At 41.8% G+C, this 27,513-nt stretch overlaps 1 protein-coding gene and 1 pseudogene across 7 annotated transcripts in view; one reads left to right on the top strand and one right to left on the bottom strand.

The window, feature by feature from the left end:
- The window catches only part of bahcc1b (BAH domain and coiled-coil containing 1b), a 444,689-nt gene extending 418,529 nt beyond the window's left edge, over positions 1-26,160 (top strand). For all 7 annotated transcript variants that reach the window (XM_060940000.1, XM_060939997.1, XM_060939999.1 and 4 more), the window contains 15 exons: positions 8,645-8,765; positions 8,985-9,168; positions 9,409-9,618; positions 10,470-10,631; positions 10,721-10,953; positions 11,523-11,600; positions 13,038-13,176; positions 13,823-13,940; positions 14,149-14,224; positions 18,328-18,436; positions 18,546-18,662; positions 18,785-18,931; positions 21,891-23,101; positions 23,221-23,457; positions 23,574-26,160. In XM_060940000.1, coding sequence (XP_060795983.1) covers positions 8,645-8,765; positions 8,985-9,168; positions 9,409-9,618; positions 10,470-10,631; positions 10,721-10,953; positions 11,523-11,600; positions 13,038-13,176; positions 13,823-13,940; positions 14,149-14,224; positions 18,328-18,436; positions 18,546-18,662; positions 18,785-18,931; positions 21,891-23,101; positions 23,221-23,457; positions 23,574-23,783 — 3,352 coding nt within the window. In that variant the 3' untranslated portion in view covers positions 23,784-26,160. The remainder of the gene's footprint in view (positions 1-8,644; positions 8,766-8,984; positions 9,169-9,408; positions 9,619-10,469; positions 10,632-10,720; positions 10,954-11,522; positions 11,601-13,037; positions 13,177-13,822; positions 13,941-14,148; positions 14,225-18,327; positions 18,437-18,545; positions 18,663-18,784; positions 18,932-21,890; positions 23,102-23,220; positions 23,458-23,573) is intronic.
- LOC132898675 (5S ribosomal RNA) lies at positions 712-830 on the bottom strand (annotated as a pseudogene).
- Positions 26,161-27,513: the final 1,353 nt, after the last annotated feature.

Below are 27,513 nucleotides of genomic sequence, written 5' to 3'. Positions count from 1 at the left end.
AGCCTTCAGGCCAAATGTGGACCTTTATGATGTTCAGTTCACCAGACTTCTGCCAGTGAATGTAATAAATTATAATAGATCATCGTCATACATTATAATAGATAAATATACAGTACCAGTCAAAGTTGGGACACACCTTCTAATTCAACGGTCTTTATTTTTATTAAAGAAAAGACATTTCATGTATTAAAGTAATGATGGATGTCGTTTCTCTTTACTTAGTTGAGCAGTTCTTGACATAATATGGATTACTACAGTTGTGGAATAGGGCTATTTACTGTATTTTTATGATTTACAGAAAGAAAAAGAAAGCACAACTTTATTCATCACACACTTGTGAAATTTCCTCTCTGCATTTAACCCATCTGAAGCAGTGAACACACACATGTACACACACGTGAGCAATGAGCACACACACACATACACATACATACCCAGAGCAGTGGGCAGCCATGCTAACAGCGCCCGGGGAGCAATCGGGAGTTAGGTACCTCGCTCAAGGGCACCTCAGCCCAAAGCCGTCCCATATTAACCTAACCGCATGTCTTTGAACTGTGGGGGAAACCGGAGCACCCGGAGGAAGCCCACACAGACACAGGGAGAACATGCAAACTCCACACAGAAAGGCCCTTGCCGGCCACCAGGTTCGAAACCAGAACCTTCTTGCTGTGAGGCGACCATGCTAACCACTACACCACCATGCCGCCAAAATGCTTACAGTACCTGGTATTCCAAGGCAGTCTCCCACTCAAGTACTAACCAGGCCCAACTCTGTTTACCTTCTGAGATCAGACGGTATCAGGCATTGTCAGAGTGGTTTAGCCGTAAGCAATTTACTATTTACTGTTTGATCTCAAACGCATTAAGAAGGTAATAAATTCCACAAATGAACTTTTGATGAGGCACACCTGTTAACTGAAAAGCATTCCAGGTGACTACCTCATGAAGCTGGTTAAAGGGGAACTGAAGGCAAATTTTTTATGATCAGAATTCTATTTCTCATTTTGTAAAATGTAGGAATGCATTTTTGACAGCTATTTTGTCACTGCTATAGCAAGTTATGAGTGTTTGAAATATCCTATGTAATCTATTAGTCCATATGTCAAAGCAATGGCCGTAAATGAGCTTCGCTGAGACCTGTGCGAGACATCGTAGGACGGAACTAAAATGTACAGCAGAAATCAAAGTGACCAACATCTGCCAACGTTGTCAAAAGACGCACGCGCCCTCTTTCAAATGCTGACGTAATCAAGCCGGAAGTTTTCCCTGTGTCCAAAATCGCTCCCTACTCACTATATAGGACACTATATAGTGGGGACGCCATTTTGTAGTGCTATTAGAAACTTTAGTGAGGATTATGTGGGAAATGCGCTTAGTATAATATATATTTATCAGAAAAATACATGCATGTATTTATTATTTTGAAAACATAAAGTGCGACAGTAATGACATAAATACCAGTGCGACAGACTAGTCCTGATCCTGTCATCTTTCCAGCTCTTCTCTCCTCCACACTGCTTCAAAGTCGTATGGAATAATCTCCATCACTGATGAAGCTGGCAAATCTCGAAATTAATCTAAATTGGAATGATATGGTGATCTGGATGACCTGGCGACTTGTCCAGGGTGTACCCCGCCTTTCGCCCGTAGTCAGCTGGGATAGGCTCCAGCTTGCCTGCAACCCTATAGAACAGGATAAAGCGGCTAGAGATAATGAGATGAGATGAGATGGAATGATATGGTGATCTGGATGACCTGGCGACTTGTCCAGGGTGTACCCCGCCTTTCGCCCGTAGTCAGCTGGGATAGGCTCCAGCTTGCCTGCGACCCTGTAGAACAGGATAAAGCGGCTACAGATAATGAGATGAGATGGTGATCTGGATGACCTGGCGACTTGTCCAGGGTGTACCCCGCCTTTTGCCCGTAGTCAGCTGGGATAGGCTCCAGCTTGCCTGCGACCCTGTAGAACAGGATAAAGCGGCTAGAGATAAGGAGATGAGATGATATATATAATTTACCAGCTGGGAAGTCTGTATTGTGAAATACCGTGACCGAGGTCTTCAAAATACTGACCGAGGCCTCTGGGCTAAGGTCAGTATTCAAGGCTGAAGTCACGGTATTTCACGATACGGACCGGCCTTAAGCTGGTAAATAATATATTTATTTTTTCTTTACCAAATTCTAACAGAAAATGAGAGCGCCTGAAAGGGAAACCATATTTAGAACAAACCTGCTACAAGCTCATTTTCAGCTTTCTCCTGAAATGTTTTCCTTTATTTTGTCTTCATCAGAGTAGTAAAACTCACTTTCGCTGTGAACACTGTTGTTATCGCTATCCATGCTGTAAAATTAATGCTATTGTACTGAGAAATGCGAAAATAAATGTTGACAAAAAATTGCTACTATGTGTGTTGTTGTTGTTGTGAACGAGCAAGTTGCCAAAGGTCTGTAACCAGGGTCCGTATCGTAGGATTTCAGACCGCTCGCAAGCCAATCAGAGCGCACGGTTTGATGGAAACCGGACTGCGAAAAAAATAAATGAAAATATTTAATTGTAAGCTTTATTTTTGGTGTTTTACATAGCTAAATGAGTAGAGGAGTATGGTCTGGAAATGATCTTATCGAAATAAAGAGTAAAGGTATTTTTAAAAAAAAAATAGCGAGAGATACCACCTGGCGGCACGGTGGTGTAGTGGTTAGCGCTGTTGCCTCACAGCAAGAAGGTCCTGGGTTCGAGCCCTGGGGCCGGCGAGGGCCTTTCTGTGTGGAGTTTGCATGTTCTCCCCGTGTCCGCGTGGGTTTCCTCCGGGTGCTCCGGTTTCCCCCACAGTCCAAAGACATGCAGGTTAGGTTAACTGGTGACTCTAAATTGACCGTAGGTGTGAGTGTGAATGGTTGTCTGTGTCTATGTGTCAGCCCTGTGATGACCTGGCGACTTGTCCAGGGTGTACCCCGCCTTTCGCCTGTAGTCAGCTGGGATAGGCTCCAGCTTGCCTGCGACCCTGTAGAAGGATAAAGCGGCTAGAGATAATGAGATACCACCTTTTGTGAATGCATGTCTTGTGTGTGTGTGTATATATATATATATATATATATATATATATATATATATATAATTTTCTACTTCATGTGTTTAATTAAAAGCAGGGTTAAACTGACTGACCCTTTGCCCCTTTCTTGGCTTTAGGTGCACAGAATATTTTAGGACCGTGTTGTGCCCCACAGTAAAGCAATGGAAAGTTTTCCACTGCAGGAGCTTATGAGCTGCAGGATAGGTGACATTAAACACCACCTGTATGGTTTTCAGAGATCGTGAGCTGTACAAACCACTGGCATGTTGTGAGAAACCGTGCGTGTATATGTGTGAAACTCAGGTTCCTCAATCCTACTGAGTTTCAGCTATAATTTTATGATGGAAATCAGAAGCATACCAAGATGAAACTTCAGGAATTTGATTATCACACCATAATGACGAATTAAACTAAGATACAACCCACACTATTACAACTTCTGCCACACTATTATCCTCTCATTTTCTCCCTCTCAGTCACTCACTCGCTCACTGCTGTTCGCTCTGTCTGTGATGTGTCTTTCTGTATTTCTTGCTTACTCGCTCTCCTCCATGCTCTCTAATCAATCCCCTCCTCTGAATCTCATTACTATGTAATCCTGACCTCTCTTAGGAGAAGGGCCTTTGTAATTAGGGGGCTGTGAATTCTCTGGCAGTGTGTCTTAGACACCCACCCCCTCTCTCTATACACGCACACACAAATACACACACGCTCTACGCTCCCACCCGCTTGGCTGCTAACAGGAGGAATGTGACACAGGGTTGACACGAGAGCTGGGAGGGTCGTTGTGGGTCAGGAGGGTAGAAGGTCGCCATCGGGTAGCGACAGGCTGAGAAAGGGGGAGGGTCGTTTCTGTCAGCTCTGCTCGCACACTGGGCTTTAATGGGCAGCCCCTCCATGGCACTCAATGAGCCCAAACAATCAGTCTCCAAAGCTCACTCTGGAACTGGTGTCAGGTTACGCTTGAGTTTCCACAGTGACCTGCTCCCTTGTGGCACCAGGGGAGGTTTTGATGCTTGGCGCTATATTCAAATGCAGCAGACATGGAATACAGATGCACTTTGTGTCGGACAGAATGCTTGTACGTCTTTTTTCCTGTAGATAAGAAAAGGTCTTCTGTAGCTCCTAATGGCCACTGTGAAAGTGAATATAGAACCTGTGGTGCGGTCATTGCAGATTTTAGAGTTTTACTGCCTTGAAAACATTCAGATACTTTGTAACATGAGAACTGACAATACAAACGTAACATTGTCATGCCTGTAAGATGCCCTAAAATCGAAAACTGAAATCGAGCCTGTCTTCTATCCTGAGATAGATATTACTGTCTTGCAAAAGGAACAGTAACCAAGTTAGAGGGTGAGAAAGAGAAATTTTCAGGGAGGAAGATGAAAGATGTTATATCTCACTACGATGTTCTTGCTTCCTCTGCTATTTAGGTGCATAAAGGTTAAAGATAATCTGGCATTGCTGTAAGGTATTCCAGACCTATGTGTTTGAGGGGTTCTGGGGTAACGGATTTGGGTATCAGGACTAGATGGTTGCATCTTACTGAGTGAGGTGGCAGGTCGATAGAGGTTAGTGTCTATCGATCCAGAGCTGCAATTCAGATTGGCCAACAGACTCCCTTGGGACTCCCCCACCCCACCCCCACCCCGACTCTCTTTCTCTCTACTTTCCTCTCTGTCTCATTATCTCTTCCCACCATCTCTCTCTATTTCACTTACTCTTCTCTTATTTCCATTCTGCTTGTTTGCTAGAATCTTTTTCTCTTACAGATCACATCTCCACTTTTGTTTTTTGTACCTTTTTTATGCTCCTTTATGTGTGTGTGTGTGTGTGTGTGTGTGTGTGTGTGTGTGTGTGTGTGTGTGTGTGTATTCTATCCACATTCAATGAATATGAGCAATTACGCACTCTGATTGGCTATTCTACGACTAGGATATCAGCTCATATACCATGAGTAGAGAAAAACAAAATGGAGGAGCACATCAAGTCAGATATATCACTTTGTTATCAAGTATTTAAAAGAAACAGAAATGGCTAAAAGAATATACTTTTTCCCCCAATATCTCCTGTTCCGGCGGCACGGTGGTGTAGTGGTTAGCGCTGTCGCCTCACAGCAAGAAGGTCCGGGTTCGAGCCCCGTGGCCGGCGAGGGCCTTTCTGTGTGGAGTTTGCATGTTCTCCCCGTGTCCGCGTGGGTTTCCTCCGGGTGCTCCGGTTTCCCCCACAGTCCAAAGACATGCAGGTTAGGTTAACTGGTGACTCTAAATTGACCGTAGGTGTGAATGTGAGTATGAATGGTTGTCTGTGTCTATGTGTCAGCCCTGTGATGACCTGGCGACTTGTCCAGGGTGTACCCCGCCTTTCGCCCATAGTCAGCTGGGATAGGCTCCAGCTTGCCTGCGACCCTGTAGAACAGGATAAAGCGGCTACAGATAATGAGATGAGATGAGATCTCCTGTTCCACACTCCAGCCCAGTTGGTGGTGGTAATGCACCTTTAAGTTGGTTTGCCAACTGCCAAAAAACCCGAAAGAAGAAGAAGAAAATGGTGGAGCGTGTTACTGAACCAAAACTCTACTCGAAAACAAAACCCCCCAAAATACGAAAAAAGTAACAAAATATGGAATGAACATATTTGATGGTAAGAACGTATCTTCTTTTAGTTTTCAAGAATTATTATTATAGCATTTTTCAGAAATAGCTACTGTCATTTCGCCGGGTTGTTTACACTCTAAGTGGAAATGATCTTGTCGGACGTTTTGTATAAAGTTTTTATTTATCGAATTTGCATATAATAAAAATAAAATGCTCTGTTTCTCAAAATCCACTGAATCTGGATAGAATAAAACAGTTATTCCACTCAATCTTGTTGTACATAGCTTATAGCCGATTTGGTGCTATACTCCTCATCAGCTATCAGCTCATGTACAACTCGATTTTTTGGAATAACTGTTTAAAAAAACATTTTTTATTTTATTCTTTTTATATGCCAATATATATTTGGTATGGTAAAGCATTTATCACTTTGTAATGTTGCCATTCCTTCTCATAACATTCATCTCATCTCATTATCTCTAGCCGCTTTATCCTTCTACAGGGTCGCAGGCAAGCTGGAGCCTATCCCAGCTGACTACGGGCGAAAGGCGGGGTACACCCTGGACAAGTCGCCAGGTCATCACAGGGCTGACACATAGACACAGACAACCATTCACACTTACATTCACACCTACAGTCAATTTAGAGTCACCAGTTAACCTAACCTGCATGTATTTGGACTGTGGGGGAAACCGGAGCACCCGGAGGAAACCCACGCGGACACGGGGAGAACATGCAAACTCCGCACAGAAAGGCCCTCGCCGGCCCCGGGGCTCGAACCCAGGACCTTCTTGCTGTGAGGCGACAGCGCTAACCACTACACCACCGTGCCCCCCCTTCTCATAACACTTAAAAGATATTTAGGGACTGAAGACCCCAAGTAATGAGACATTTCGGGTGTTATTTTGTCCCATTCTTCGCTGCACATTCTCTGCTGGGGAGAGAGGGGACAGGCACCCTCTCCTTCCACAGCCATGCCTTTGTAATGTGTACAGAATGTGGTTTTGCTTTGTCTTGTTAAAATATCCATGGAAAAATTGTCATCTTGAAGGCAGCATATGTTGCTCCAAAATCTCAATGTACTTTTCTGCTTTAATGCTGCCATCACAACGTGATGGGAACTGACACAACCCCATACCATGACACACACTGGCTTTTGGCTTTTGGACTTGTTTTATATATATATATATATATATATATATATATATATATATATATATATATATATATATATATATATATATATATATGCAGAGAGAGAGAGATTGATGTTGGTTATTTTTGGTTGTTTGTGTGTTTTTCCCCCCATATAAATGAATGCATGAATGCCTACTATTAAAACATTTTACAGAAAAAAGCTTCTTGCATGCAATAGAAAGCTTCCCTGCTGAGTTTTAGGGTTGTGTTCCATGTGTTACCTCCTCTCATCCCCCCATCTGTCCTGGCCCTGTATCTCCTGGTGCTCTCTGCAGGCAGCCCTCCCCCTCTACCTTTATGGACCCTCCTGGCAGAGGCTCTTTGTAGCAGGGCTTGGGTTTGGGGGATGTGGGTACATAGGACACTAATGCCATCTGACAGCACTGGCCAGAGTAAAGGGCAGGCAGCCAGTGTTAACAGCTGAGCGGAAGGGAGAAGCACAGCACAAATGACACAGTGCTTTTTCAAACCATGTGTATGTTCGCAAACGTGATGTGCTTGGCACGTTTTAAATGAGGGTGCTCATGTGCTTTTATGTGTACGTATATATGTGCTTTCTTTCTGAATGCATGCTCCCCTGAGATCTTGGAGCCAGTTTGTGATGCACTTCAAATACCTTTTTTGTCACACAATGGTTACCAAATCCACAAGGGCAAACTTATCAAACTGCTGCACAATGCAGCGTCATAGTTGTAGAACTACCTTTTCTGTACACATGAGCTAACAGACATTTGTGATAGGCTGGGACTGCAGTGACTGACATAAGAGAGAGGAATGTCATCCTTCACACCAAGAGAGCTGAGCCAATTATGCTCTCTTGGACAGATGGCTATGGCATTGCCAGGACTGAAGCTCACAATTGCTCAGACAGTTTCTTAGGGGCTCTACAAAATGCCTCTTCATGCCCTTACACATATAGTCCACAATCTTGGACTAATAGGCTGCCGAGTAAATATCATAGCACATTCTTGGTGAAGTGTGTAGGGCGTAGTAAACTGCCACAGTTTGTCTGTTTTGTCACTGTACCAGCAGCAACTAAGTCATGGGAGCATGCCATCCACCAACCACATGTCACTGCAGCCTCTGACACTTACCTGCCAATCATCCCCATGTGAGTGACAGGCTGCCTGACAGCGGCCCCAACCCTCAGAGCAGTGACTAAGACAGGCCTGTGGTGGCTTTGAAATGGCTGTCTGTGACTAAGGGGGGAAAACACAGTCACACACACAGCAAAATGAGAGCCCAACCATGGGCCGCATGGCGTGTGTGTAAGCTCAACCCAATTTCACTTTAATAGGTCTGTTAGATGGCTGCCAGCCATACGCACACTCACTCACTCTCACTAGCCCTCCCGAAGGCCACTGAATTGTGCTCCTTTGTATGGGAAGAGATGCATTGATATGGTAATAAGAGGAAGGGGGCTTGTATTAATATAACACTGGAATCCATAGCTTTAAAACCATTGCTGCTAAAGGCAAAATAGTGGGAAAATAGGCTGAGAGAGAAACAAGAGGGGAGAAAGAACAAACAAAATTATGAGTGGGAGTTTCCTTAACTAGTGCTTTGCTCAGATATTTCTCGGCCTCCCGTCAGATCCCAGTTTTTCAAGCATGCAGCAGGGAAAGAGGCCCCTGCCTCTCTATTCATCAAAGGCTGAAAAGAGGGTTATTAGAAAGCCACGAAGAGGGAAGGCAAGCCCTGCGCTCTCCTCTGATCTCTCCTTTTCATCCCTTGCTCCACACTCCTCTTATGAATTCTCTCTGTTGTGATGGACAGGTTGGTGGGAGCAGCGTCAGGCCTGCTGGCTGCAGAGGAAGAGCTGACTGGAGGTGGTGACAAGCACACAAAGAGGAAGAAGACAGCCAGTAGCACCTATGACCACATCAGTGGCACACAGGTGAGTGGCCCACCAGAGTGAATAGATATGGCAGTCACATTCCTCTTGTCAATGTGAAATGGGAAGGGAAAGGCTATAAAATGTATATTTATATTAATATCAATGAGGAAAAAGCTCATCTAATAGTTGCAAAGGCAGATTTAACTCCTAATTTTACTTTTGGACCTTCTCCTTTCCACTTCTCCTCTTCTCTCTTCTTGATTCTTTATACAAATGAAGGTTCCTTGTAGGCAGAGAGGCAGACCAAGACTGCTGAGCTCCAAGATGGCCCAGCTTAAGCAGAAGGCCAATGCCAAGCGTGGATCTAGACTAGAGAGCATATTTTGTCACAGAGAGAAGCCTACTTCTGGCTCCTCTACAGAGCAGGCACACAGAAACATGACTGGATGTCAGAGTGAAACAGGTATGCTCACAGCTATCTGCCCCATGGCACCTCCCAATAATCCAAGCTCAGTCATGTTTATGCAGTTCTGGAGCGTTGCATGATATTATGATGATTTATTATTAGTTATTTTATCGCCATGAATTTAAGTGAAATAATTCTTCTTTCGCTCTATTTCTTATCAAATTAAAGTATACTGGTTGGTTAGTCCTGGTTCTTGAAGAGATTTAAAAAATATATATATATACTCCTATCCAACAGGGAGCACTGACCCAACAGTGCATCAGAATATAGATGGCCAGAGGATAATGATGCGGAGAGGATGCAGGGCAAAGATCAGCCATGGACATGCCTCCTCTCCCCTGCAGACTCGAACCCAGCAGATGATGACCAGCAAGGCCTTAACCAACAGCAAGCGGGAGGTGACAGGGAAGGACAGCTCTTCCTTGGACAGCGAGTTGTCCGAGCCAGGTGAGTTATGACCTATCTGCAGAGGGAATGAGATGTATCCTGCCATGTCGAACAGCACACCTTCGACATCCCTGCTCATCTGTCATACTGTTGAAAATGTTAATGATTTGTAGTCTATCCAAAACCTGAGCTACAATGCTAGCTGGCCTTGCACTGCTTTCAGAATGTCACACCCAAAGGAAAAAGGGGGAGAGTGGAAGTGCCCTTACTGTGCTCCAATCCCTGTTTTAATCAGCACTTATAAGAGATAGTGGTCTCTAAATGAACAAAATGCCAATGAAGCCAAAGCAGTAATAAATATTAATGTGAGCTAAGCCCATGGTTCAACTGAGCCTTCTTGGTAGCGTTCTGTTAATTACCATGAACGTTATCCTTTTCACATTTCACAGGCATGTGAGAGTGTTGACGAGTGCCCTGTAAGTGACAAGTGTGTCGCCACTGTGTTGACACTTGACACTGTTACCACTGTGCCATCTCTGCTCTGCTCCATGTGAGACACGCTGTCCCCAGTGGGCAACTGCCAATAGATATCTGTGACTCTGGAGCGTGTGTATATGAGCATGCATGCGCACACACACACACATACACACACTTTAGAGAGGGCACAGCTAGTTGCTGGTGGTCAGTAAACACCAAGCAGCAAACCTGTCAGTGACTTGGCCTTAGTGACTGCAGTTGTTTCAAACATTGACAGCAACAGCCACATCCCAGGATTTGAACTTTGCTAAGTATCAAACATCATATGAAGATAAGTGTCACTGCAGTGCTTTTATACTAATTGCCTCTGATATCCTCTGAGTATTGAAGTCATTTAGGATGTCAGTCCATTAAATTGATCCTTTATCCTACAGAAGAGGAAGACGATGGCATCTATGACATCGAAGAAGTGCCAGAGGACATCAAAAATCTATCTTCTAAATCGCACCCGTCTGGAGCTTGTGCTCCCTCCTCTTCTACAGTAAAGCTAGCTGGTGGTCAGAATGCCAAGAGCAACAAGCAGAGACAAGGATTTGGTAAGTTTTACATTCTTCCAGGTGAAGTCTTCAATAAATAAAAAAGACCTGTTCATAACTTTTCTCACTTTCTGTCCACTGCACTTTAGGGTCTGTCACTGCCTTGCTTGTGAAGGGGGAAATGAAGCACAGAAAAAGGGGCCCCTGTAGGCCATCACTGCTCAGTGAAGACAGGAATTGTCTACCGATGGAGAAGAGACAAAATGCACTCAGGTGGAGGGGAGTTTCACAAGAGAGCAGTGTACATCGTAATAAGGTTCTCAAATGCATCCCCAATCCATTGGAAATGACAGCTAGGAAGGATTCTGTAGTCCTTGGAAAGGTAAGTAGAGTGTATTTCTGAAATAACGTAACCAGTTTTTATCTAACCAGAGATCCAATAGAGCTCTTTAAATTTTTGACCACTTGTGTCCTGGATTTAGACCTGATTTAAGTCACAATTGTCATGACTCAACTTGGACATGAGAATATGAAACTCAGATTTTGACTTAGGCTTGAAGACATATACAGAATATGCATGCACTAGTATATGTTATATGTTCTATGAATATAAATGTTTTCCAACTGTTACTCAAAGTGCACTACCTTAAGGTACAAGAATGGTGCCAAAATGTTTTTAATTTTGCCAAATGTTTTGTTTATTTTTGCTCCGCTAGCAGAAATAGACCCCAAAAAAGACAGACTTACTTTATATCCCATCGCCTAGCTAGTTCACATTGATTTGTACCTTCCCATTAAAGGTGCATCTTGTGAAATTGGCTTCTGTTCTTCCTTTACATCTTCATCTGACGAGCTTTCATATTTTATATCAACAGTTATATTCATGTAAAATGTATTGTTTGCCATGTTTGCTGATGATGTCGCTAACTCCTCTGTTTGTGAATGTTTCAGAAGAGAAGTTGCTTGCTAGAAACTGTGCCATCTCAGACTGAAGATATCAACTGGAATAGAAAGTTGAAACTCAAACAGGTGAAACTTTGATTTTCCCTTGCTATCATCCATCCATCCATCCATTATCCATAACTGCTTATCCTGTGCAGGGTCACAGGCAAGCTGGAGCCTATTCCAGCTGACTGTGGGTGAGAAGCGGGGTGCACCCTGGACAAGTCGCCAGATTATCACAGGACTGACACATAGAGACAAACAACCATTCACACCTACAGTCAATTTAGAGCCACCAATTAGCCTAACCTGCATGTCTTTGGACTGTGGGGGAAACCGGAGCACCCGGAAGAAACCCACACAGACACGGGGAGAACATGCAAACTCCACACAGAAAGGTCCCCGTCGGCCACTGGGCTTGAACCCAGAACCTTTTTGCTGTGACGTGACAGTGCTAACCACTACACCACCGTGTCGCCCCTCACTTGCTATCAGTACATTCAATTTCAGAGTTTAGAAGCAACATTATCTTATAATAATGGAGGTGCAGCACCACAGAGCATTTGTTGTCATTCTGTTACCATGGCAGCCTAGGTCTGACTGACTTGGCCTCACGGTACCCATAAAAAAACTCATCGCGCTGAGAGGGATTATGTAACCTTGTATCACGTGAACCATCAGAAGCTCTCATAAATCTCCTCACAATAAAGATAAGATGGGTTCTGCCTGCTATTTCACAGGCTGAATCATTCATTGTTTAAATAAATCAGGCAATAGTTTTGAAATGGCTGTCACCCTCAATGTCTATGAGGACATTGTCAAGGTGTTGCAAAAGAATCCTGACTACCCAATCAGAGTGTGTGTGGAGGGGAATTCCTGCTTCAAGCAAGTGACTAAAGAACAAAAACATGAGCCTACACACAATTCCTCATCAATGCTTTGCCCTGAAGACAGCAATAAAATCTTTTGCAATAGTGAAACTGCTGTCACTATAATATATGGTGGGCTTTTAAGCAATGTTATGAAACACAAAATGTACACAAGAATAAACCTGCTAGAGTTGCCTGTAATAGTGCAATAATTCCTGCATGAATAAGTCTGTATTTGTGCATGAATACATCTGTATTAAGAGTCCTGAATCATATCGCACTTTTCCACTGGACACTCATCTGAACCCAGAACTCGCTGTACCCAAGGGTTCTCATCACCTTATAGCACCCATTATAATGTTCTCTGATGGCTGTGGTGTAGTAAGCATTGATTATTAGTAAATTAGTACTTCGTACCTTGGCATGACTATTAGCCAAATTCAGCATGGGTACTTGGTTACAATATGGGTCATTAGGCAATGTAAATAATAACAGATTTATTTTAAATCAAGGCATTGTGACTAAAACCTTTATGCTGTACACTATAATCAGTAAGTCTAGTCCATGTTTACCCTGTGAATGAAGAATGGTAATGCATACTTGTGTGAGTGATGATGTGTCCTCTGGGCCTAACACTCTGGTTTGTGACTCTTAGGATGCCAAAAGGCGAGGCATGAGGCAGCTGCTGGAGAGCTTCGCTGCAGAAGAGGGATTCCGCATGGATGATGACAGCAGCTTTTCTGAAGGAGAGGAAGAACTGGAAGACGAGGAGCAACATAAGAATACAGTGCCAGGTAAATAAGCTCACAAGCCCAGTTGAACACATTCAAATGTGTTTCTTTGGGAACCTGATACTTCTCTCATGCATCAATGCCCCAAACCTGAAAAAACATCCAAACACTTTAACTAAAGGAAAATATGTCGGATATTTTTTCATTATCAGTTTAGACCATTAATTTACAGCTGGAATATTCAGTTTTGGATATCTTTCCAGCAAAAAAAATGTTTAATGTTTCTCACACTTGTCAAATCTTGTAAAGGCAGTTGTAAATACAGGAAGAAGATTTTTTTTGGAGTTGTCATGGACAACATAACATTGTTCTCATGAATATAAAATTGTTCTCATAAAATGCACATTTTTCTCAAGCCAGAAATGTGAACAGTTCTTGGTTCCAGACCAAAAGCTCTTTGAAATCTGAATCTATTACACTGGAAATGCACAAAATTATTCAAAATGATGTACTGGCTCCACATTTGGCACCAGAATCTTGTTGGTGGAAAAGGATTAATAGTGCTCACTGCAAAGTTCCCAGATTTAGTTGTTGCATTAATTCAGACTCTAAGAGACACTTATTTTATACTTGTCCATCCAGCCACCAAACACTTCAACACAGTAAGTGGTGTGACTCTTATATGCTTCTGCCTCTGTGCTGTGTCCAGCTCTGCCTAACTGTGTCCTTACCAAAGAAGCTCTGCGAGACGGACTGAAAGTGCTGATCTCCAAGGAGGATGAGCTGCTATATGTTGCCTATGTGCACACGCTGGACTTACCTGACATGTAAGGCTCTTACTTCTCTCGGTTCTTGTAGATGTACTGAATCAGCATTGTGAAATCAGTGGATGAAATGTGGGCAAATGTAAATGTTGAAGAGTAAACAGTATAATCCTCCATGAAATATGAGCATGCTGTAAAACACATATTATGCATAGCCTTACTCTGTCTCCCCCCCCCCCCCCCCCCCCCCCCCCAATCCTCGGTATCACAGTTACAGCGTTGTCATTGAAGGAGAAAGAGGAAACAGGCCAAGGATCTATTCTCTGGAACAGTTGCTTCAGGAAGCGGTAAATTTTAAACTGTGCTTTTCACACAAAAACTTGACACATGCGCCAGAGCTAATGCACACCCACATTACAGACCAACACACCCACAGACCCACGTGTCTGCTCAAGTAGTTTGGAGCAGAACATCTGTTTGGGTGCATGTGTGCATGAGCGTGTAAATTGTTATGATTGGTATATATGATTGGTTCAAATCTGACTTAAGGCATTTACATATGCCCATTTTATTGCTAATTTTTTATCTCATTGCACACAAATTCCTCAGCATAGAAAAATTCAAACATCTGGTTGGAATAGAGGTGGAGATACAGTATGTTGGGAGGTGTGTGTGTGTGTGTTCTTGCATAGACGATCCAGTATATTTCAGGAAGAGCCCAGTTCATGGCTTTGTGCTGCACTCAGTGTGTTGCTCCAGGTTACAGATGTAATTCAGACCACCAGTTCAGTATGTCCCTCCATATAGTGTTACAGGTGCATAGTGTAGATGACTGTTCATGGTGAGTTCTGCTCTACCCCTCAGGGTCACTTTACAGATGGACTTGTTTTACTGTTTTTATTGTTTATTTATCTATTTATATGTATGAAAATGTTAAGGGCTGAAACAGTGGGTTATGCTTACATGTATAGATGATCTGTGCGAGTGGGGAGAGGGGAGCTGTGTGTACACCATAAACCAACAAAGCATTTTTGGTACATGTTCATTTGAATGCATTAGATGCATGGCTCCTATCATTCATCCTGCTCTGTTTCTAATGGAAAAAAAGGTCTGTCTTACTTCCCGAGAAAGCTTTTGACATGAGGGACAGTCTATTGTGAACCCAGCTCCCAACCCCCAGCCTCTCAATGACACAGACAGAATCAGATTGTGAATTGGATTTCTCAAATGTGAAATATCAATGCAGAAACTATCTAAAGATATCACTTCATGATACAGTCCACGAACCACTATACCACATTATTATATTATGAATAGCAGAAACAAAAATAACCGCCTTGGTGAAAATTGTCATTTTTGGTTCCATATATTGTGTGTCTGTGATTTTTCTGGAGCCACAGAGCTGATATGCTGTATTTTTATGGTGAATACTTTGATGTTTTCCTTAGTGCTCTTCCCCTGCAGCCTGTCCTACCTGTGAGCTTGCCATTGTTCTCATCAGCAATCTGATCAGTCTGGTGTGTGCGTGCATGTGCGTGTGCGTGTGTGTGTGTGAGCATTATTTCCAGTAGAAGAATGACTGCCTCTAGACACACACACACACACACACACAAAATTTGTCCTTCAGGTGTTAAATTTTTCCTTCAGGTGACTTCTGGTGACCGCCCATTGTGTTATATAGAACCAAACTAACACTTTAACTTCAGAGCATTGTGTATTATAATGCAGTATGATAGACAGACATGTATGTAAGCTAGTTAACAGTTATTCCATGAAATCGAGTCGTACATGAGCTGATAGCTGATGAGGCGCATAGTGCTGAGTTGGCTATAAGCCATGTGCGATGAGATTGAGTGGAATAACTGTTTTATTATATCCAGAGTCACTGGATTTTGAGAAATGGAGCCTTTTTATTTTCTGCAAATTCGATAAATAAAAATTTTGTACAAAACGTCCGACAAAATAATTTCTGCTTAGAATGTAAACAAACTGGCAAAATGACAGTAGCAATTTGTGAAAAATGCGATAATAATAATTCTTGAAAAATAAAAAAAGATACGCTCTTACAATCAAATATTTTTATTCCATATTTTGTTGTTTTTTTGTATTTTTGGGGGTGTTGTTCTTCTATAGGGTTTTTTTGGTGGTTGGCAAACCAGCTTAAAGGTGCATTACTGCCACTGACTGGGCTGGAGTGTGGAACAGGAGATACTGGGGGGGGGGACAACTATATTCTTTCTTTTAGATATTTCTGTTTCTTTTAAATACTTGATAACAATTCTTGGGGTTTTGGTTTCGAGTAGAGTTTTTATTTAATCCTGGGTTGGTTCAGCAACACGTGCTGCCATTTTGTTTTTCTCATGGTATATGAGCTGATGGCCTAGTAGTAGAGTAACCAATCAGGGCGTGCGATTGCTCATATCCAGTGAATGTGGATAGAATAAATTAACATGGCTATCAGACAGACAGACATTAGTTCCCTTATTCAGTATCCTTTTATATTCCCATGCTGGTTTTCGGTTTCTTATCATCCATTTGCTCTTCCAACATCACTACCTGCAAATCTGGCCCAAAACTAAATCCTCTGCCTGCCTGCTCTATCAGTGGTGCCTCACCACAGCAACCACATTTGTGCCAAGCCTGAAAAAGCTCTTGGTGCCAGGACAGGCTGTGTAGTAGGAGGAAATTTGGCAAATTCACAATAAAGTTATTGATTTGGGCTCCTTTATTTAATTGTTCTCAAGCAGCCGCCTATTCACTGATGCTGATTTCCTGTCTTTTGATATCAAATTTGGACTCAAAAAGTGTCATGTGGAACAAAATCACAAAGCAAGCTCATAGTATACAGACTTGCCCATGGGCAGGTTCAGAGGGCTGTGTTCGTGCGTGTGCGTGTGTGTGGCTTAAAACAAATGTGTTTTTAGCTGCATCCGTATCCCGATCTTACTGAAAGCAACTGCTGTTTTTTTTTTCTATTCCAGACACCTGTTATATTATTATTACAACCCCGATTCCAAAAAAGTTGGGACAAAGTACAAATTGTAAATAAAAACGGAATGCAATGATGTGGAAGTTTCAAAATTCCATATTTTATTCAGCATAGAACATAGATGACATATCAAATGTTTAAACTGAGAAAATGTATCATTTAAAGAGAAAAATTAGGTGATTTTAAATTTCATGACAACAACACATCTCAAAAAAGTTGGGACAAGGCCATGTTTACCACTGTGAGACATCCCCTTTTCTCTTTACAACAGTCTGTAAACGTCTGGGGACTGAGGAGACAAGTTGCTCAAGTTTAGGGATAGGAATGTTAACCCATTCTTGTCTAATGTAGGATTCTAGTTGCTCAACTGTCTTAGGTCTTTTTTGTCGTATCTTCCGTTTTATGATGCGCCAAATGTTTTCTATGGGTGAAAGATCTGGACTGCAGGCTGGCCAGTTCAGTACCCGGACCCTTCTTCTACGCAGTCATGATGCTGTAATTGATGCAGTATGTGGTTTGGCATTGTCATGTTGGAAAATGCAAGGTCTTCCCTGAAAGAGACGTCGTCTGGATGGGCGCATATGTTGCTCTAGAACCTGGATATACCTTTCAGCATTGATGGTGTCTCTCCAGATGTGTAAGCTGCCCATGCCACACGCACTAATGCAACCCCATACCATCAGAGATGCAGGCTTCTGAACTGAGCGCTGATGACAACTTGGGTCGTCCTTCTCCTCTTTAGTCTGAATGACACGGCGTCCCTGATTTCCATAAAGAACTTCAAATTTTGATTCGTCTGACCACAGAACAGTTTTCCACTTTGCCACAGTCCATTTTAAATGAGCCTTGGCCCAGAGAAGACGTCTGGACTTCTGGATCATGTTTAGATACGGCTTCTTCTTTGAACTATAGAGTTTTAGCTGGCAACGGCGGATGGCACGGTGAATTGTGTTCACAGATAATGTTCTCTGGAAATATTCCTGAGCCCATTTTGTGATTTCCAATACAGAAGCACGCCTGCATGTGATGCAGTGCCGTCTAAGGGCCCGAAGATCACGGGCACCCAGTATGGTTTTCCGGTCTTGACCCTTACCCTCATTATTGACCTAATGAATTGCAGTTTGGTCCTCCAGCTGTTCCTTTTTTTGTACCTTTAACTTTTCCAGCCTCTTATTGCCCCTGTCCCAACTTTTTTGAGATGTGTTGCTGTCATGAAATTTCAAATGAGCCAATATTTGGCATGAAATTTCAAAATGTCTCACTTTCGACATTTGATATGTTGTCTATGTTCTATTGTGAATACAATATCAGTTTTTGAGATATGTAAATTATTGCATTCCGTTTTTATTTACAATTTGTTCTTTGTCCCAACTTTTTTGGAATCGGGGTTGTATTATTATTATTATTATTATTATTATTATTGTATATTTTAGTATTGTATTATTGTATTATTATATATAGGTTTTGGATGTGCAACTGGAGACAGTGGATGCACTTACTGATGGAACAAGAGTGTGTGCATACTGGAGTGAGCGCTCAAGGTGCCTGTACCCTGGATATGTCCGCAGAGGTTCGAGAAGAACTCTCTCCATTTTTCTTAACACACTTTTCTGTTTATTTTTGCGAGAGCTGACTCTCTTCACTTACTGAAATTTAAAAATGGATGATATCATGCACAGGTGGTCCTGGAGATGAGCAGAAAGAAGGCTCTGTTATGGTGGAGTTTGATGATGGAGATCGTGGCTGGATTTCCCTCCCTAACATTCGCCTTCTTCCACCTGGCTACCAAATATATTGTAAGTGTGCAGCATGTCCTGACTTTAAGGACATGTTAAAAGGAAACTCATTGTGCAAATGAAAACACATATATTTGGATGAAAATATGTAACTCTTATGTCATATGATCTGTGGACTTCAGGCGCCGAGCCTTCCCCAGCCCTCCTGTCTTCTCCAACTCGCCGCAGACGGAAAAGCTCCACTCAAGAGAAGAGCTCTCAGCAGATTGATGTTTCTTCTGAATGGCATGGCAACACAGAACCAGGGAAAACAATCAAGGCCAAGCCAGGTAATTGACTACAATTATAGAGATCTATATATACTTGAGGTTCATGCAGTCCTGTGCAGTATATTTAGTACACGTTTGTGTCCACAGTGCAATGTGGAAAAAGGAAAATGTGTCTCTATTTTACAATTTATCTACAAAAAAAAAGTAGGTGAAATCTCATCTCATTATCTCTAGCCGCTTTATCCTTCTACAGGGTCGCAGGCAAGCTGGAGCCTATCCCAGCTGACTACGGGCGAAAGGCGGGGTACACCCTGGACAAGTCGCCAGGTCATCACAGGGCTGACACATAGACACAGACAACCATTCACACTCACATTCACACCTACAGTCAATTTAGAGTCACCAGTTAACCTGACCTGCATGTCTTTGGACTGTGGGGGAAACCGGAGCACCCGGAGGAAACCCACGCGGACACGGGGAGAACATGCAAACTCCACACAGAAAGGCCCTCACCGACCCCGGGGCTCGAACCCAGGACCTTCTTGCTGTGAGGCGACAGCGCTAACCACTACACCACCGTGCCGCCCAGTAGGTGAAATAGTTTCAAAAATAGTGTCAAAAATTTGGGTGGGTGTGTTTTGTAACAAGACACCTGTATAAGAGGTTTTGTTCTTTCTGCATCTCAGTCCCAGGACAAGTGTATGATGTCTGGCAGGGCTTTAATAGAAATGTCAGAAAAAGGGGAAAAGATTAACCAAGCAACCTGGCAGCATTAGAATATACATCAGAAACATATCAGGAGTACTTCAGTGGTTTATGCTTGTTGATGTTTAGCAGTTAATCCACACACACTACTGACCATTGACCTGAGCCTTTTTTGTTTCATTTCATATTTATGGTCCAGTTTATAGTTGTTGAAGTTACATAGATAATATATAGACTATTAATTTGTCCCTCTTTCTTTCACTTTATTTGGATAGCTATAAATTAAACTTCATTATACCACAATGCGGTTGAATACTTGAATCTGATTGGTTAGAAGGTCTGCATTATTTTTGTATTTCTGCACAGATCAGAAAGTAGTTCCAACTGTAATATGAACAAGGTTAATATTTATGTGCTTTATCTAATACGTCATTGTTTCTATAGTAACAGCTCATATTGCGGCCTCCGATGCAGTTCAATTTGCGTGGAGCCACTATAACAGGAGCAGTGATTTGTTAATGACGCGTGGATGACTTTTCCCACTTAAACGTTTATTGTCTTTAAGCGTTTAACATATCCACAACCACGGTCAAAAAACTGTCCCTTCTACTCCTGCCAGCTGATTCAAAACCACCCGTTCCCTACTACCTGTATAGGTGAGCTGAGAAGTCAAAGTAGGTGGAGCTATGAGGTGGAGCTATGTGAATCTGTGCCTGCATCACCAAAGCACCCCATGACACAGACAGACCTAGGCCATATCACTGTTAATCATACTACCAAAATACAAAATAATATAAATAGCACAAATGGCTCCAACAGCTCATACACAGGGACTTATACGGTGAATGCGCCATATAATCTAAGACTAATAATAAATGGATTTTAAAAGATGTGTTGTTTAACAAAATAAAACACATAAGCATTGATGTGGTAACATTTTGTCTTAAGAAACTTGTATTTAACACTGATAGAAGGAGTCTCAGTTGTAAGCAATTTGTAACAGTCCGAGTGCTTTGAAAAGTTTCCCAGCACAAGAAAGTCATCAGGATAGAGGAGTTTGTGCTTTCTTGCTGCTTTGTACAATGACAAGCTGCTTTCTTCCATTCATCCATCCATCATCGGTAGCTGCTTATCCTGTTCTACAGGGTCGCAGGCAAGCTGGAGCCTATCCCAGCTGACTATGGGTGAGAGGCGGGGTACACCCTGGACAAGTCGCCAGGTCATCACAGGGCTGACACATAGAGACAAACAACCACTCACACTCACACCTACGGTCAATTTAGAGCCACCAATTAACCTAACCTGCATGTCTTTGGACTGTGGGGGAAACCGGAGCACCCGGAGGAAACCCACGCAGACACGGGGAGAACATGCAAACTCCACCCAGAAAGGCCCTCGCTGGCTGCTGGGCTCGAACCCAGGACCTTCTTGCTGTGAGGCAACAGTGCTAACCACTACACCACTGCGCTGCCTGCTGCTTTCTTTTATTTATTTATTTTGTGTGTGCGTGTGAAAGAGAGAGAGAAGCAAGCCTGGTTAGGCAGTCAGTTTTTTTAAATCAAGACATCAGTGAACACATAACCTAACTTATCTCTCAGACATTCCACATCATCAAATCTAACTATAAATCATTAAAATGCATGACGTTTGATACATTAATACATTTAAATATTGTAATCAGTGGCAACCTGCTGTGATATAAACAGAATAACACATTCCATACCATGCTGTGTTATGAAAATAATGCATACTTTGTTGTGTGCTATTCCTTACTTAAACTTTATTGTCTTTTTAGTGTTAAACCTTTGTATTTGACTCATTGCATTTTGTAATTTTATTGCTTAGTAATATTCCACCTGATTGTTATTTTCATTCTGTATGCATAGAGAGCTTTTTTTTTAAACATTTATTTTCTGTCATGGTTTACAAAAGCTAAATCACTTGGTGTTTAGTTTGCAAAAGAAATGAGCTTGCACTAACATAGCAAGTAGCTCCGTGTGAAATGGAGGAGCCTGAGGGCTTGGTTATAGCAGAAAGTTTACAGAATTGCCTTAGGACTAACTGAAGGCTGAAATCTGCCTACCCAACTATCTGTAGTCAGCAGATCGTATCTGCAAAAGCACAACAATAGAACAGATCAGGTTTACTTCCATTTGAAGTTCTCAGCCATATTAATTTCACACTGTTGTGCCTGTGTCTGTGAAAAAACCTCTTTGTCAAAAGAATTTAACAAATGCAAACGGGTCAAAGGATGCTTAATTTATTTAAGATTTTAATGTCTTTTTTGTTATTTTTATTTCTTTTATCTTTACAGGGAGACCCAAATCAGTCAATTTATCAACAAAAAGTGGTGTGCCTGAGAATGTAACTGGGAGTGCCCCCTCTCTTCTTACCTGGCCGTCTGTCACCATGTCTAGAAAGAGACCATCTCTGGATTTGTTCCAGTTCAATGGCCTGTCTAGGAAAACTCCAAAAGAGAAGGAGACAGACACATTCCCCTTGCTTGGCTCCACTATGGGTACACCAGCTAAGGGTATCTTTAGCACCTCCTTCGAGGTGGATTCTTTTAGCAGCATTGCTAATGGTTTTACAACCTTTGGTAATCAACAACCACCATCTGGGTTACAACTTGGTCAGAAGAGCACTTCAAATGTTCGGGGGAGAAAGACAGGAGACAGGAAAGAGTACCTCATCAAATTGGACCATGAAGGAGTAACTTCTCCAAAGACAAAAAATGGAAAAGCACTCATGCTTCTTGGAAATGGGGAGTTTGAATCTAGAGGAGGGAGAATGGAGAAAGGCTCTGGGACCAAAAACACAGGCGATCTGACCTCTCATATAGACTGCTCTCAGTCAATGTTACTGATGAAGGATGCCAAAAGAAGTAGTAGTCACCTCCTCAATGGTTCCTCTGACATGCAGAAACATTCTCAGGGTCTGGGGCTTGGTGAATATCCAGATTATGTGTTGAACTGCCACAGTGATTGTCTCAGCTCCTACTCAGACATGGATGAAGATGAAGAAGATGAAGAAGATGCTAGAAGTGTGGCGATGCGCAACCCAAGGCGCTTTCTCTCTCATCTGTCCATCTCCTCCTCTTCCTCAGGTTCCTCAAGCTCATCAAGTTCAGGCTCACTGTCCAGTTCTAGTGCCTGCTCCTCTGACAATGACTCCTCCTATAGCTCAGATGAAGAGGAAGCATCTCAACTTCTCCTGCAGGGTTGTCTGTCCTCCCATCGTGCAGTGCTTCAGCAACAGCAGCAGCAACATCCTGAGCCAACAACTGCCCCACCACAACACTCCTTTATTGCCAAAGCCATGGCTGTGACCAGCCCAAAGGCTTTGGTCAGCAATGGTACAGGCAAGCATCAAAGGAGAAAGGAGATACCCAGTAACTCCTTGTCTACAGCACAAACCAAATCTTCCAAGGACTGTCCCAAAAAGCAAAAGACAGACAGTTCTTCCAACTCATCTGCATTTGTGTCAGCACGTCAGATGTGGCGGTGGTCTGGAAACCCCACTCAGGTAAGTCTCATATAATAATCACTCTGACATAATGGAGTGTGGACAATTTTCAGATGTTAAATTTTTCATTTTCCAAGTATGCATCTGGTCCCTAATATAAAGTTGTTTATCGTCTTCAGAGGCGAGGTCTAAAAGGAAAGGCACGGAAACTCTTCTACAAGGCAATTGTCCGGGGTAAAGATATAATCAGAGTGGGCGACTGTGCTGTATTTCTGTCTTCTGGCCGTCCTCACCTTCCTTATATTGGCCGCATTGAGAGCCTGTGGGAATCTTGGGCCAGCAATATGGTTGTGAAGGTGAAATGGTTTTACCATCCTGAAGAGACTAAACTGGGCAAAAGGCACCGGGATGGCAAGGTACTCGATAAAAGTATTTAAAACCCTTCCATAAGAGTTAAGATCCAAGTTCATTCTGTCACTTTTGTACTAGTCAATAAACGTGAGTTTTAACTGGACTTTCTCTGCTTTCTCAGCATGCCCTTTATCAGTCTTGCCATGAGGATGAAAATGATGTCCAGACGATCTCCCATAAGTGTCAGGTGGTTAGCCGAGCTGAATATGAGCACCTCAGCCACCTGAGGAAGTCCAACAACAACAGTCAGGACCTCTATTACCTGGCTGGAACGTATGACCCCACTAGTGGCCAGTTGGTCACAGCTGAAGGAGTATCAATAATCTGCTAGCATTCTGTCATATGGATGTACTACTGAATAATTTTTTCCTCTTTGATATAGGATACCTAAAGGGCTGACAATCGATTTTTACTGTGTTCAGAATGGTCTCAGATCAAAGCCCCATAATTGGACACTAAACTAGCACTCTGTGGAAAAAAGAAGAGGAAGATGAGCTCTTTATTGGTGTACGTTGTAACTGCGCCTCACCTGTCTTTACTGGGTGACAACTGGGGCTGACACCTTCACAAACTCAACAGCCAAGGAAAGATGTTTTAATTCTCAGTGAAAATGATGAGGCACTGGACATATTCTAAGCAAGATTATATTAATTTATATTAACCGTGTTGAGGTCAATATTTCAGTTTTACTCTTCTGGAAGCCCTGAACAGATCTGGGTTCACTTTAGACTGATCATCCTTATCAGATCAACGTCATCAGGACTTTTATTTATCTCAGTTGGACCAAAACTATTGCGTGGTGTGTGTGTGTGTGTGTGTGTGTATGTACAGAGTTTGGCCACAAACAGAAGGAACTGGGTGTCAGGCTGTAGACTTAAAACTCTTCATGGCTTTACATGTCAAGAGTGCCACTGTCTTGACTACAACCCATTCTAATGACAACGCCTTCTGGGTATCCAGGGATTTTCCAGGAATTGTTTTTAATGCCCAGTCAACTGAAAATGGAAATAACTTTAAGTTAAATTTCTGAATTAATATTTCTTTGAAACAAAAAAAAGTTTTTTTTTTTCAATCAAGCCATACACTTCAGTACCTCTTACTTACTGTACCTTTTATTCAGGTGTATAGTTGTACAATTGTTTTATTTTATGTGTGTAAATATATAAATATATATAAAAGGTATTAACTGTAAATATAATATAAAGGAAGAGAGAACTATATTCCTCTTTATTGCGCTTGTGTTATTTTTTTAATGAGACAACTGTTAGGTTTGATTGGGATTTTTTACTTTTTTTTTTTTTGCTTTAGAGGAATGTGTGATCTACAAGTCACCACCTCAGCACTGTACATGACCTATTCTCTTTGAAACAGGTCATGATAAGTTAGTATATCCATTATACTGCATAAATGTGGCTGAACAGTCCACTGGGTGACTAATGCGGAACAGGCCATCTGTGTCCACATAATTGTTTTCTTTTCCACATTTGTTTTAACTTTTTCATTGACAGCCTTGTCACAGAATTCATTTGTGTATTGCATTGCCCTCTGTGTGGGTTATGAGTAGAACAAATGCAACAAAAGCCTTTATGGCACTTTTGCACTTCAGAAATGCAAGATAATGTGTTGCCAATGCATCCATGTTTTGCCAGATCCAAACAGTTGTGTCAGTAAAAAGTAAATGTACTAGTAGATAGATAGTTAGATAGATAGATAATTTAAGAAATCTGGCCTCCCAAGCAGAAACCAAAGCACCTCTAAGGGTTATTTTACAGATTGCAATAAATGAATGAAGTCTGTGTAAATAGATTATAAGGTATGGGAGATCTGCAATTTCATTGGCTGGTGAACTTTAGATAAATTGACAACGTTCATACTCTGTGGTGCAGTTTCTGTTTTTGTTTGCTTTAATAAGACTGAAACAGCTTTATGTTTCTGCAATGTTTTAATAATGTTGCTGGCAAGGATTTAGTGTTGGTAACAGCATTACTGTGAGGTTGGATGATGCAGCACACCAGCGGGCACTTCAGGCACTCTAAGGCTTCTGAAGGCCTGTGTCACATGATCATGAAGGACAATCAGAACCTGTTTGAGGGGGTGGTTTAAAATCGATCAAATCTCAATGTTGCCTCTCGTCACTTTTTTTATTCCTGCTTTGCCAAAAAAAATTGCATTTTAATTTCTTTTCTCCATTGTCTATGTCATATATTTTTGCCTGATATGCAAGCCTGTAAAGACTGTTCAATGTAGATTTGAGGAAAGGACAGAAATGCCTTCCAGTCCTTAAGACTAACTTTTTTAACAACTTTGTTGCTGTTACACTGCAGAAGCAAAAGCTTTAAAAATCATATGTGAAAATCCATGTAATGTCACTTTTGGGGTCTATAAAAAAAAAAGAAAGCAAGTTATTTTCATAATTAAACACTGGATTCATTGCAGAATATCATGACACTGGCATCAGCAGTGTGGCAGAAAGTTGCTCAAGCCTCAGAAAAAAGTGGAATCATTGTACAACCTGACTATGAGACCCACTGAAAATTATTATTATTATTATTATTATTATTATTATTATTATTATTTTGGATTGATGTACTTTTTGACATTGTGGGGAATATAACATTGTGGGGATATTTGCATTGTTTAAGCAAGTTATTTATCTTAATTTTAATGCATTTGTGTTGCCTTTAAGTAAAAAAAGATGTCAAAATTAATACCTCAGTATGTTTTGTTTCAATTTGTTGTAGCAAGTTGGTCATCCTTGATTATTTCTATGTATCCCTGACAAAAGAAAGTGCCACCATGTGTCCAAAAAGCACTGTTAAGCAGTAATACACATAGATCATGTATGCTTCTTAAATATCAGCATTTTTTAAAGACTTGTACGGTTGTGTCTCGAGCTCAGTGGTTTCTATAGGGCTGTAAGCAACTAGTTAGTTAAGGCCATAATGGCATTCAGGTCATTTTCAGCTCACATTCTCCTGCATCTACTTGCGTAAGTGCATTCATCCATGCATATGTCTGTGTGAGAGACAGAAGGGACATGGATGCACAAATATAAATAAGAAACAGAATGTGATGCAGCTAGAAACAGCAGCATATGAGAGTTTGCCTGCAGGCACTGCAGGTGGCATAAATGTTTGAATTTTTGAACGGAATAGACCCATTAAGGAAGTAATGTAATCATATCATGTTCTTCCACCCACTGCAGGAGCACATGGGAATGGGGACTGTATGTGTGGAGGAAAGTTGATATACACCCCACTGAGATGGCGGTGCACCAACAATGTGAAAGGATTCAAACATTTAGTTAAATATATCCCGTGTGAGATTTACAACCGTCATTATTTCCCTTTTGGGAAATGGGACTTTTTTTCAAATCACAACAGCAATATTTTAGCATCTTTCTTTTTCTTTTTTTTCATTATCATTGTGTGTTATATTTTATGTAGTGTGGCAGTAAAAAGAACAGTTTAAAACTTTAGTACTGCACAGTGACAACATAAAACCTGTCAGCTAGCAATTACTCAGAGTGAAGGACTTTTTACGAATGTTAAAGAAATAAGTAAATGTATCATGCAATCCCAGTGAAGACGATGAGATGATGGCTGAGCATTTCGCACAGCCCACATGTCTGACTTGTGAGAAACAACAGGGAGGCTAAATGTAAAATGAAGGTCCACACCGACTCCTTATTTGCACGTCACAATTTGCTTATCTAGAGTGACAGAAATAATCTCTCTCTCATCGTGAGTCAGATAACCCAGATGAAGAGTGTGAAATTTGGGATCCTGTACTGTGTCATAGAGAGAACCAGCATTTCCACTTCACCCTAACATGAGCAGTGGAAGGTAAAACTGACCTGAAGCCCCACAGATAATCAGCTCTCATCATTTCTATAAGGGTCTGTAAGAGTGAAGACTGAAGGTGTGAACGTGTAAGGGAGAGGGAGACAGATTCTCAGATGTGTGTGAGCATGTATGCTCGCCTCAGAGAAAACTGAATTTTAAGGGCTGTTTTACTAAAGCAGGATGAAGAATATCTACAGACATTCAGTGAGACCTTGT

Source organism: Neoarius graeffei, chromosome 14 (genome assembly GCF_027579695.1).
Source record: "Neoarius graeffei isolate fNeoGra1 chromosome 14, fNeoGra1.pri, whole genome shotgun sequence".
NCBI lineage: Eukaryota > Metazoa > Chordata > Actinopteri > Siluriformes > Ariidae > Neoarius > Neoarius graeffei.
This window is presented reverse-complemented; position numbering and strand designations above follow the sequence as displayed.